The sequence below is a fragment of the Formica exsecta genome, unplaced genomic scaffold (assembly GCF_003651465.1).
Source record: "Formica exsecta isolate Colony F162 unplaced genomic scaffold, ASM365146v1 scaffold312, whole genome shotgun sequence".
NCBI lineage: Eukaryota > Metazoa > Arthropoda > Insecta > Hymenoptera > Formicidae > Formica > Formica exsecta.
In genome coordinates, this window is record NW_021850376.1 from 50,803 (window position 1) to 62,185 (window position 11,383).

At 37.5% G+C, this 11,383-nt stretch overlaps 3 protein-coding genes and 1 pseudogene across 3 annotated transcripts; 2 read left to right on the forward strand and 2 right to left on the reverse strand.

Annotated features, from left to right (window-relative positions):
• Positions 1–5,328, forward strand: part of LOC115237849 — an 8,998-nt pseudogene extending 3,670 nt beyond the window's left edge.
• A 78-nt stretch (positions 5,329–5,406) lies between these two features.
• On the reverse strand, positions 5,407–6,704 carry LOC115237850 (putative nuclease HARBI1). Its single transcript, XM_029811191.1, has 3 exons — positions 6,603–6,704; positions 6,357–6,476; positions 5,407–6,233 (listed from the first exon to the last, which is right to left on the reverse strand). Exons 1-3 carry the CDS (start codon positions 6,702–6,704, stop codon positions 5,940–5,942), a joined length of 516 nt encoding a protein of 171 aa, XP_029667051.1. The 3' UTR covers positions 5,407–5,939.
• Positions 6,705–6,726: 22 nt separating this feature from the next.
• On the reverse strand, positions 6,727–7,301 carry LOC115237851. The gene is made up of 2 exons (XM_029811192.1): positions 7,235–7,301; positions 6,727–7,162 (listed from the first exon to the last, which is right to left on the reverse strand). The coding sequence occupies exons 1-2, from the start codon at positions 7,246–7,248 to the stop codon at positions 6,727–6,729; spliced, it is 450 nt and encodes a 149-aa protein (XP_029667052.1). The 5' UTR covers positions 7,249–7,301.
• Positions 7,302–8,850: 1,549 nt separating this feature from the next.
• LOC115237852 lies at positions 8,851–9,387 on the forward strand. Its single transcript, XM_029811193.1, has one exon. It carries the CDS (start codon positions 8,851–8,853, stop codon positions 9,385–9,387), a length of 537 nt encoding a protein of 178 aa, XP_029667053.1.
• The last annotated feature ends 1,996 nt before the right edge of the window (positions 9,388–11,383 follow it).

Consider the following 11,383-nt stretch of genomic DNA (forward strand, 5'->3'; position numbering starts at 1 on the left):
TTTGGTGAACAATAAAGATGAAATACTGCCACGAGCATTGCGAACGAAACATGCCTTAAATTACGCATGCGTCGTTATACTGCGCACGTGTTTTCTTTGTTATATCGGCGAAAGAGGAATTAGTCTGTGCTAGTCTGTCCTTTGTGCAAGTCCGTGCAAGTCTGTGGTTGTTCATCGTATTGCCCAGTGTACATCTTAGAAGACATAAGAGAGAATTCCGTACAATTTTTTTAATTATTTGATATACTTTTATGTAATATACCTTTGATTATCTAATATAGTATTAAAATGACTTTTGTTGGCGTCGAATTTGCTAGTGACATTGTTGAAGAAGCATCAATTGCTTTAGTACATTGCTCGTGGTTTACGCCACGAAAGAAAGAGGTTTGGTGGCCTCCATACAAAACTGGTGCACAATTTAAGAAAGCACTGTTTCTGAAGGAAAAACCAAAAAGTTAAACATGGAAAATATACGGTGTCAAACAAATACTTTTTTCCTGTGGTATGTACACTATATATATGTATAAATATACATATATGTATATGTATGTGTGTGTATATTGGGTATTGAATATTAATAACTTATTTAGTTAATATTTAATATTATTGAATATTGTTGTGATTACTTTTAATTAGCAAATTTTATTGCATAAAATTAGGTTATGTTTATAAAACTTGCCTTTAACGATTTTATCTTTGTTAATTATAGATGATTTAGAGAAAGCTAATAAAAAACTAAAGAAGTGTGAAGAATTTTCTGATGTGCAGTCTTCTACATTGGAAGATAGAGAGCAACTAAAGAAAAGACAGCCAAAACGAAATTCTAGATATATATCTACAAGTGAAGAAGAAGACAATGAAAACGATCGTTCTTTATGTCGACCACCAAAAATTTCCACATTTGATAAAAATATTTTTTAATAATATTAGTCATACGTAAAAAGTTAAATTTAAACTTAATTACATTTGCTTCCCGCTTTATTAAATTATACGAAAAATTAACATTTTCTTTATTCCTGTCGTTGCTTTAAGAATTCGGATTTTTAATATTAACAATTTATTAGATGTAATGCAGTAATTATAAGTATATATAACTAATATTAAAGTATTTTATTTAGCAACTTAATATCTCTTGTTTGCACTAATACTTTAATATAAGAGATATATTAAACTGCTAAATAAAACGTTCTTGCTATAAAACTATATATCATCTAAAATCAGTCATCTAAAATATACAAACAAAATATATTAATGAATAAGACTTTATAATTATTTATAGTTTAACTAAGTATATTTTAATATTGCTTAAATACTACTATTATTAATAAATAAATATAAATTAATAAATATAAATCTAATTTTATCTTTTTACAAATATTGGAAGCATTTTATTATCTCATCATTATTGTTTAGCGAATGTGCTACAAGATGAATTTTTAATACTACAATCCATGACATCAAGATGCTTTCCAGAAACAGGTAAAAAGAAATAGCAAAATATTTAGAATAGTAATAAAGCATCATATTTTTGGAATTTTGTTTCTAATGTTTACATTTTTCTTTAAATTTGTTATATTACATTATCGCAACAAGGCACATGTTCAGATTCTTCTGATACTTATTCTGCATGCAATACTACTACTGCTACTGCACGCAATACTACTACTAGAAAATCAAAGGTTGTAGGTTCTTTAAATAAAACAACACAATCATCGCCATCCTTAAGTATTTCCACAAATATCAGTTCTCAATCAGAGTCTTTAAATTCAACTGTTATTAATGAATCATGTAATTCATGTGGAGGACCATATTTGCATAGCTTTACTGGTGTGTATTATTATTCTATGAAATATAAAATTTTTTTAAATTCTAATATGTTCGTGCGTGCGTGCGTGCGTGCGTGCGTGCGTGCGTGCGTGCGTGCGTGCGTGCGTGCGTGCGTGCGTGCGTGCGTGCGTGCGTGCGTGCGTGCGTGCGTGCGTGCGTGCGTGCGTGCGTGCGTGCGTGCGTGCGTGCGTGCGTGCGTGCGTGCGTGCGTGCGTGCGTGCGTGCGTGCGTGCGTGCGTGCGTGCGTGCGTGCGTGCGTGCGTGCGTGCGTGCGTGCGTGCGTGCGTGCGTGCGTGCGTGATTCTCGGCTTCCGAACCGCTTTACGATCCTTCGCAATCCGCGACCGCTTCTCTCGAGAGTTCTCAGGAAACGGTCTAATTTCCGACCGACCCGACCATACGGACCGTGGGCTGACGAGTTCGCCACCCTGTTGAGTTTCCTCAACTCCGTTGGTCAATCCGTATTCCGCGTGCGAACAAGGAACAGCGAGTTCGCTGCCTGTTCGAGATTTCTCGATATCGCACGCATCCCACAACATCTGGGAATACGCGCCCCGCCCGTGGCAGACGTAAATATTACCGCGGACCGTAGACGCATAAGAAACAGTCTCGTCGATTTAAACCGGCTCACACGTTTTTGTGAACCACGCGCCGTCACAACAAACCGACCACACGCCCCGCACCGTCTACCTGGCGTGTTTATATCCGATTTGCGTATACTACACCGCATCTCATTGTCAAAATCGCGCAATTCATAACAGCCGCGCCCCGTCAGTAACGCCTTACTATCCGCAGCGCACCCGCTCCGCGGGGCATTTCTGTGTTATTATTCAGCGCCGATAGAAGCCAAATAAAGTATCATTCCTTTATATTTTACTTACATCGTGTGTCTCACTACTTTCTACGAGCCCTGATCACGACCGAGCGAATCCGCGAGCTCATAAAAAGTACACCCGTTACACTCTTACTACACAATCTCACTTAAAATCTAAGATCAGTTATTGACTGACTGTCTAAATCCTAAACTTAATATAAAATGCTCAAAATTAATCGAAACCTTCGCACCGCTCTATTCACATGTTTTACACCGGGTACAGTTCCCCGTTGGACCTCGTCACTAGCCGGTTGTCTCCGCGCATGCGCGAAGTGCATCTCGTGCACCTTGCTACACTTTAAGGGTGCCATTACATGAAGCGCGGAAACCATAGATATATAGACTGGATTGAGCATTGCGAGATAAACAAACGCGCGCCCGCTGTAGAAAGAGAGGTATTATATGGGAGGCCTATGTTTGTCTCTTTTCCTAGCATCTCATTGGTAATTTTCTATATGGAGGGGGACAAAATCACCAACGAGATGCTAAGAAAAGAGACAAAATAGGCCTCCCATATAGTATCTCTCTTTCTACAGCGAGCGCGCGTTTGTCTATCGCAACGCTCAGTCCATTCTATATGTTTATGGCGAAAACGCAGAAACGCGGAAGAGAATTGTAACTAGAAAAGTAACTATTCCGCGTTTCCGCGAATTGAGTCGTTTCTTTCCGCACATTTGAGCGGAATCCGCGGAATCCGTTACCGTCTCAACAAAACTCAACAAAAGTGTATAGAAAATATAAAAACTTTATAAATGGATGGTCCTGTAAGTATTTGAATGCTTTTTAGTACTTAATAAACATAGTAGCTTGTTATTTTTGGAGAAAAGTTTCTGTAATTTACACACTTCTTTCGATATAGATATAGAATTAACACGTAAATGTAACCTAACTTTAGGTTTTGTACTGCTTTTTGTAAAAACAAACAAACAAACAAAGAAGTTTTTTGTAAAAATAATAATGAAATGATGTAAGGAAACACAATATTAAATTTGAACAGAATAACATTATTAATACCTATTGCAAAGTCATAACCTCACTTTAGATGAAATAAAGATAATTAAACGATTGTATTTGTTCACAGGCAACAAAGTGTGGCTATTGCGGCTTCATTTTTAGGGGGTCATGTGGAACAATTTTGGACCACCATTGTTTCAAGACATACAATGAAACTATAGATGTTATAAATGTTGACAGCAATGCTGTGGTTACTATGAGTACGTATAGTACGTCAGAGAGAGAACAGTCAATTGAGTCATTTCACGATAATTTTAGTTGTTTATTTATTTATGTTAAAGGAAAGAGACATCAAACTGAAAGTGTTGTGCAACATGAAGGAGCTTCACAATCTGATACATAATCAGTACTCACACAAGACGAGTTACTAATTGAACTGGTGCGGACTCGAAGAGGTTTATGGGATCATTCAATTCCAATAACCGAAAGGACAAGATTAAAAAAAGAAAGTTTATGGCAAGAAATTGTAAACGTACTTGATGGTAAGATCATTTTTAATGACTTTTATGAATAATATTATCTGCGTGTAAAAGTAAATAATAGACAATTTTCTGTACAATCGTAGGATCTCTGTCTATGGAAACAGTTAAGCAGAGATGGAAATACTTGCGAGATTCGTACATAAAGGCTAGAAAGAAGATGCAAGGATACGTATGAAGCGGATCAGGAGCAGAATCTGGCCATCCTTTACGAAGTTCGTTTGCTCATTATGAAGAAATGAGGTTTCTCAATGATACCGTAAAGACGACACCGTAAATATTTACATTTTTTTGCAGATATTATTCATATAGTTTAAAAAATAATTTTACCATCAAATACGTTTACAATATCTTATCACAAACTATCCTCTTTAAATCTCGTTCTTTAGCTGATTAGAATGGAATGTTCCCACATTAATTTTTTAACTAAGATTTTACGAACATTCAAATTGTGTATAATTGGATTTAATAATTTATAAAATTATAAAATTATTATTTTTGTTTCAGGACTGTCAGCTCCGTCCAGCACCTTTTGGAAGCAAATTCATCCCATGTTGAAGATATGCAAATGGACATGACTGCTGAAAATTCTACAGATCTTGATGATTCCATACAGGGTGTTTCATATTCATCGTCAGATTCATCACGATCTGCATCATCAGGAACGAAAAGGAAAAGTAAAGGCTCTTGCATAATGCTAAGCAACAGGCAATAGGAAATAGAAAATATCCATTATATAATAGAATAGAATAGAAAAGGATAATTAATAATATTATATATTGATCAATCTCGGATCGTTATTAGACACTTATTATATATATGCATATATTATTAATTACAGATGCGCAAAGGCAAGCTGAAATTGAGAATAAATTTCTTAGTATCATTGATGAAGTATCGAGCAAAAAACGTGATGTAGTGGATAGTTTTTTGGACCAGCTTGGTGACATTCTACGGCGACTACCCTACGTACGACGCAGAAACCTGCAAAGAAGGCTTATGGATATTGCCATAGAAGAAGAGGATGCCGAGCTTGAGAAGAGGGCGAGTGCCAAATAGATACGTTTTTTTTAATATAATAAATTGTTCAATTCGTGTAATATGTAAGTTATAAAGATTAAAATATATTTTTCTATTCAATTTATTACATTGTTGTTCATTATACATATTGTATGAATTGCTCTATACTATTAAATTTTCACAATATATATCGAAAAAACAGATTACGTACGAATATCATGAGAAACTTTTTTGAATTATATACTTTAACAAAATACAAATACAAAATTCTAATTAATACAGTTATTTACAAGTGCGTTGAATTAAAACTACATATTTTAAAAGTTGTTAGTTAAAACTTTATCCCACTGCCATGATAGAGGATTGACATGCTCGAAATAATGAGTAAAGTTGTCTCGAATTTTCACTGCTGCAGACTTTTGTGAAGTATTTCTATAATTTACATCTGTTAATCCATTACTTGTAGCCAGGAGATTAAACTCTTCTTCTTGTATAGTACAATACCTTCTTTCTGCAAGTGGTAAGTCCAATTCTTTATTAATAATAAAATTATGCAAGACAACTGTTGCTTGTACAGCTTTTACGGCAGTAGATGTGCATGTAACAATAGGTTGACGATATATTCTCCATCTTGCAACCAAAATTCCGAAAGCACATTCAACTGTTCTCCTTGCTCGACTCAAGCGATAGTTGAAAATTTTTCTGCTGATATTTAGCCGTCCACTTCAAGGGTATGGTCGCATCATATGTGTGCTTAGAGGAAAAGCCTCATCTCCCAACAAAACGTACGGAAAATCCAAATCCATATTATCCAGACGCGTAGGTAGAGAGATATGGAGAGCATTTGTTTCAAGTAAATGCAGTAACCCGCTGTTTTCAAAAACACCTCCGTCGCTTTGCCTTCCTTCTGCTCCAATATCAACAATAGTGAAGCGGTTCTTGGCATCACTTACTGCGAGCAGGTTTATGCTATGCTTTCCTTTATAGTTGTAGTAGCAGGAACCACTACGAGGCGGTGCCTGCAAAATTGAAAACCATCATTGTGATAAAGACATTACTTATTTCAAAACATACATAATTGCATCATCAATGTGTAATATATTGAACCTAAATTATTATAAATAAATTGATAATATACATACTTGAATTTCGACATGCTTCCCATCGATAGCGCCTATGCAGTGTGGAAATTGGCATGTTGTCTCAAAGTCTTCTGCAATTGTACTCCAATTTTCTTCGGTTGGATCAATCATAACTTTTTCCTTTAAGGAGAGTCAAATTGCTTTACAAGTTTCCGGAATAATTCGTGATAGCGTACATTGGGCAATGCGATAAGCATACGATAGTGATGTCATACTGTCTCCAGATGCCAACCATTGTATAGTCACCTCTAATCTCGTTCTGGCCGGTATTGGTTGTCGAACTACATGTTGTTTTTCGATGAGTGGCCCAACAATATTGAGTAATTCGGTAAACATTATTGGTGACATTCTGAGATAGTTGAAATATTTTTCACATTTTATAATTTTTCGTTCTGCTTTTCCGCTCAAAATCTGCTCCATGTAATACAAGGCAATCAAAACAGACAGAACGGAACGCGGGAATCTGGTTACTATTCTCTTCCGCGTTTCCGCGTTTCCGCGCTCCATGTAGTGGCACCCTAAGTTTCTTTGCACTTTTCCGGGTTGTCTTCTTCTTTTTCCCAGGTTGCCACTCGCTGTCACTTCCCGAGCTGCTTGTTGGTGGCATCCTCTTTAGTACCATCCGGATCTGTTTTCTTCCGTCGCTGTCCACGCTTGACTCACGTGACACCGATCTGAATTTTTGTGTTCTTGTTACTAGAATCGGCGACTTCGACTCGATGCCTTCCCCTGAAGTCGAAGGCATCTGCTCGCTTTGTCGTTTTACCATAGGTAGTGCAACCTCCGGCTGCAGGGTTTCATTGGACCTATTTTTATAGTGGCAAAGGTAATCATGCAACAATTATGGTGCCTTAATATCGAATGGGATGAAAGTTTACCTCAAGCCCTTCATAGTAAATGGAAGAGGTTCCAATCATCGTTAGAAAATCTTAATGACTTGATGATCACTCGTCGGATAAAGAATTCGCATTCTTCAGAAGAAATAATTATTCATGGATTCAATGATGCCTCAGAGAAGGCATACGGAGCTTGTTTATATGCCGTTTCTCATGACGAAATTGGCAGACCCTCTTGTCATCTAATCTGCGCAAAAACAAGAGTAGCCCCGTTGAAGGTTATGACTATTGCCAAATTAGAGCTTTGTGCTGGTCTACTACTAGCAAGACTTTGTAAGACGGTTCACGAAGCTATAGGAAACAAGATCAAGTAGATACACTTATGGAGTGACTCTACTATTGTGATTGGATGGATACGTACCTGTCCCAGTACCTTGAAGACTTTTGTAGCAAACCGAATTTCAGAAATTCAAGCGCTGGGTTTGCAAGAAGTGTGGCAGCATGTTTCTTCGTCAGAAAATCCGGCAGACATTTTGTCTAGAGGAACAACTATTGAAGATTTGAAAGGCAATGATTTATGGTGGCATGGACCTAGATGGCTGCAAGAAGAAGGTCCGTGGCCTTAGCAACCTAGTAACGTGATAGAGTTACCAGAGAGAAAAACTGTCGTTAACTTTGCAGCAGTACAATCAAGTTCTCATGTATTACCTGATGTATCTTCATTCACTAAACTATGTAGAATTGTAGCTTATTGTTACAGGTTCATAAAACGATGCAGAAAAGAAACACTCATGGGCCAGGCTCTTGCTGTCTTAGAGTTAGAACAAGCGGAGAAGACAATCATAAAGTTAGTTCAGAAGGAAGCCTTTCTACAGGAGCTTGCATGTTTGCAGAACAATCAAGCTATCAAAAAGAATAGCAAACTCTTAGCACTCGATCCATTCTTGAATAAAGAAGATTTAATCTGTGTCGGAGGTCGATTACGTCATGCAAAGATGTCAGAGAGAGCCAAACATCCAATCGTGCCGCCAGGCAAACATCGTGTAACTAGATTAATATTCAAGGCGGAGCATATCCGATTACTTCACTGTGGAGCGGAACAGCTATTGGCATCTATAAGACAAAAATATTGAGTTCTATCAGGACGAATAGAAGCTCGTAGAACTACTAGATCCTGTTTAAATTGTTTTCGTCTACAACCCGCTAAGGTACAAGTTAAAATGGGTGATCTACCAAAATCAAGAGTTACCGGATTCCTACGTCCATTTGCAATAAGTGGAGTGGATTACGCAGGACCATTGCGTGTAAGAGAAAGCAGAAGGCGAGGAAGAGTTCATATTTCTAAAGCTTACGTCGCTTTATTTGTCTGCTTCAGTGCAAAGGCAATTCATTTGGAATTAGTTACGGATCTGACAACTGAAGCTTTTATAGCAGCTCTTCGACGTTTCATCGGAAGACGTGGTATTTGTTCACACTTATACTCTGATAATGCTACTAACTTTGTTGGGGCATCAAGAGATTTAAAAGAAATATATGAGTTTCTAAGGGAACAAAAGGAGACTTTACAGGAAGAGTTAACGAAACAAAAAATTAATTGGCAATTTATTCCCCCATGAGCTTCTAATTTTGGAGGATTGTGGGAATCATCGGTAAAAAGTATGAAGAAACACTTCTACGCCGTAACCAAGGATCTTATATTAACTTTGAAAGAATGTTATACATTATTAGTCGAAATCGAGGCAGTCCTAAATTCACGTCCATTGACTGCTTTATCTTCAGATCCAAAAGACTTATCGCCTTTAACGCCATCACATTTTTTAATCGGCGATTACATGATGCAGCCAGTTCAAAAGAGTTATCTGGATATTCCTGATAATAAGTTAAGTAGATGGCAGCATATACAGAAGGTTCGTCAGGATTTCTGGATTCGTTGGCAAAAGGAATATTTAACAGAACTACAACGCAGACAAAAATGGACCACAGGAGACAAGACTATAAAGAAGGGAACTTTAATTTTTTTAAAAGAGGATCACTTACCATCTCTACAATGGACGATTGGAAGGGTTCAAGAACTGCATCTAGGACCAGATGGTGAAACAAGAGTGATAACAGTAAAAACTGCTAAGGGACAATATAAACGATCAGTGCGGGATGCTTGTCCTATACCAATAGACGATGTTACAGAATACTCTTAATTTCTATTCATTTGTTTTGTTTCACATTGCTTATGTTTATTCTGGTCTATATCCTTGTCATTAGTTTATTGTCATGTTTATTTGCATTATTTAGCCATTAAGTTTTCGTTTGAAAGAGCCTTTCAAGGGGGGGGCGGAAATGTTGAGGCCTTATATAGTTTAGGTCTTTAGTTTTCATTTTAATTTAATTTAAACATGGCGCGTTAATTTAGTCACTAGGGAGTTAAAGTGTGGCGCTTAAGACTAGCGGCGCTAGCGTCAGAGAGCAAGTCAAGTGAGTAAGTGTAGTTCGAGCCGTTGGCAAGCGATTATTGTAATAGCCAGAGGTAATAAAGCATTTTCGTTTCCACAAACGTTTGCATCAATTTCAACCATTTTGTTGAACAAGAACACACCCAAATACACGTAGATTACTCACGTCGACCCTTGAATTTGACCAGATTTCTTCAGGTGTTGCTCCTTGAACTGCTACAGTTGGGCTTCGATTCTTGAGGTTTATCGCAGTCGTCACCGCCTCTCCTCAATAGCGTTTTTCCTATCCGGAGTCCTGCAGCATAGACCTGGTCTTTTCTATTACGGTCCTGTTCAATCTCTCCGAGACACCGTTTTGCTCAAGCGTGTAAGGTATAGTCGTCTCGTGTATAATGTCATTTCCCTTCAAAAAACTTTCAAAGACTTTATTACAGTATTCACGACCATTATCAGTCCTTAACCTTTTTATTTTTAATTCAGTCTGATTTTTTACAAGTTTCTTAAACTCTACGAAGGCGCTGAATGTTTCTCCTTTTGACTTGAGTAAATAACCAAAACTTTTTCTTGAGAAATCATCCGTAAAAGTAAGCAGGACTTCTCAGACATTGGTCCACATAAGTCAGAATGAATTAATTCTAATTTTTCCTTAGCTCTTTTAGCTTCACCTTTTGGAAAAGAATTTCTTCTTTGTTTGCCCTCGATACATGGAATGCAATGGTTTACCTGTTCATCTTCTTTGAAGCTTATACCGTCAACGAGTCCATTTTGAAGCATAGTCATGCTTTTCTGACTTAGATGTCCTAAACGCTTATGCCAGATTTCTCGCAATACTCCGGCTGTCGACAACGCTGCAGATTCCTCACTGGCCTCGGCATTTTTATCCTCCGTTGTTGTCGCAGCAACTTCATGTTGTATCTGAGATGGTGGCTTCGCTGATTGATCTAGTCTGTAGACTCCATCGACGTTCGAGGATGAAACTTTGCAATTACTTTTAACTTTATAATCAGTCTTGTCATAAATATGACACTTATTTTTCTCGAAAACAACTATCAAGTCTTTTTCAGTCATTTTGCTCACGGATAGCAAATTCGCGGCAATGTCAGGTACGTATATCACATCTGTAATAGTCTTTTGAATGTCACCTTTTAGGTTAACTTTTACTTCACCTACACCATTACCTTTTAGTTTTTGATTATTGGCAACGGTTATTTCTTTTGAATCTTTATTAGAATAATTAACGAACCAATCCTTGCGCATGTTTATATGAGCGGTACAACCAGAATCGATAATCCAGTCGCTGTTGTTGAATGCAGCAGTACTCAATGCTGTCGTTAGCAGAAGAGATCCAGGCTTCTTGGACGTTGAAGACTTCTGTTTCCGGTGAGATTCATTTTGTTCTGTCTTGTTCTCCTTCTTGAGATCTGGACACTTTGGCTTAATGTGGCCCGATTTTCTGCAATTATGACAGATTACAATCTTCTTACGTTGCATATTCTTCGAAGAATGTCTCACAGCAAGAGCAGCATCCTTTGATTCACTCGTCGCTACATCGCTTCTTCGATAATCTTCTTGCAACAGTCTCGATTTCACCATTTCACTTGAAAGTTTGGTATACGTTGCTTCTATTCCCATGACTAATGGTTCGAACTCTACGGGTAATCCACCCAATATAAGTAGGGCGATTTCTTCATCATCGACTTTGTGACCGATGTCGGCTAGCTGCCCAAGTAACACAGTCTGGTTA

Coding starts and splice junctions, on each gene's coding strand:
- LOC115237850 (XM_029811191.1), bottom strand. CDS start 6,704: ATGTCACCAATAATGTTTACCGAATTACTCAATATTGTTGGGCCACTC. Junction 6,477..6,602: donor CGGCCAGAACGAGATTAGAG/GTGACTATACAA, acceptor CTCTCCTTAAAG/GAAAAAGTTATGATTGATCC. Junction 6,234..6,356: donor GGAAGCATGTCGAAATTCAA/GTATGTATATTA, acceptor TCAATTTTGCAG/GCACCGCCTCGTAGTGGTTC.
- LOC115237852 (XM_029811193.1), top strand. CDS start 8,851: ATGAAGAAACACTTCTACGCCGTAACCAAGGATCTTATATTAACTTTG.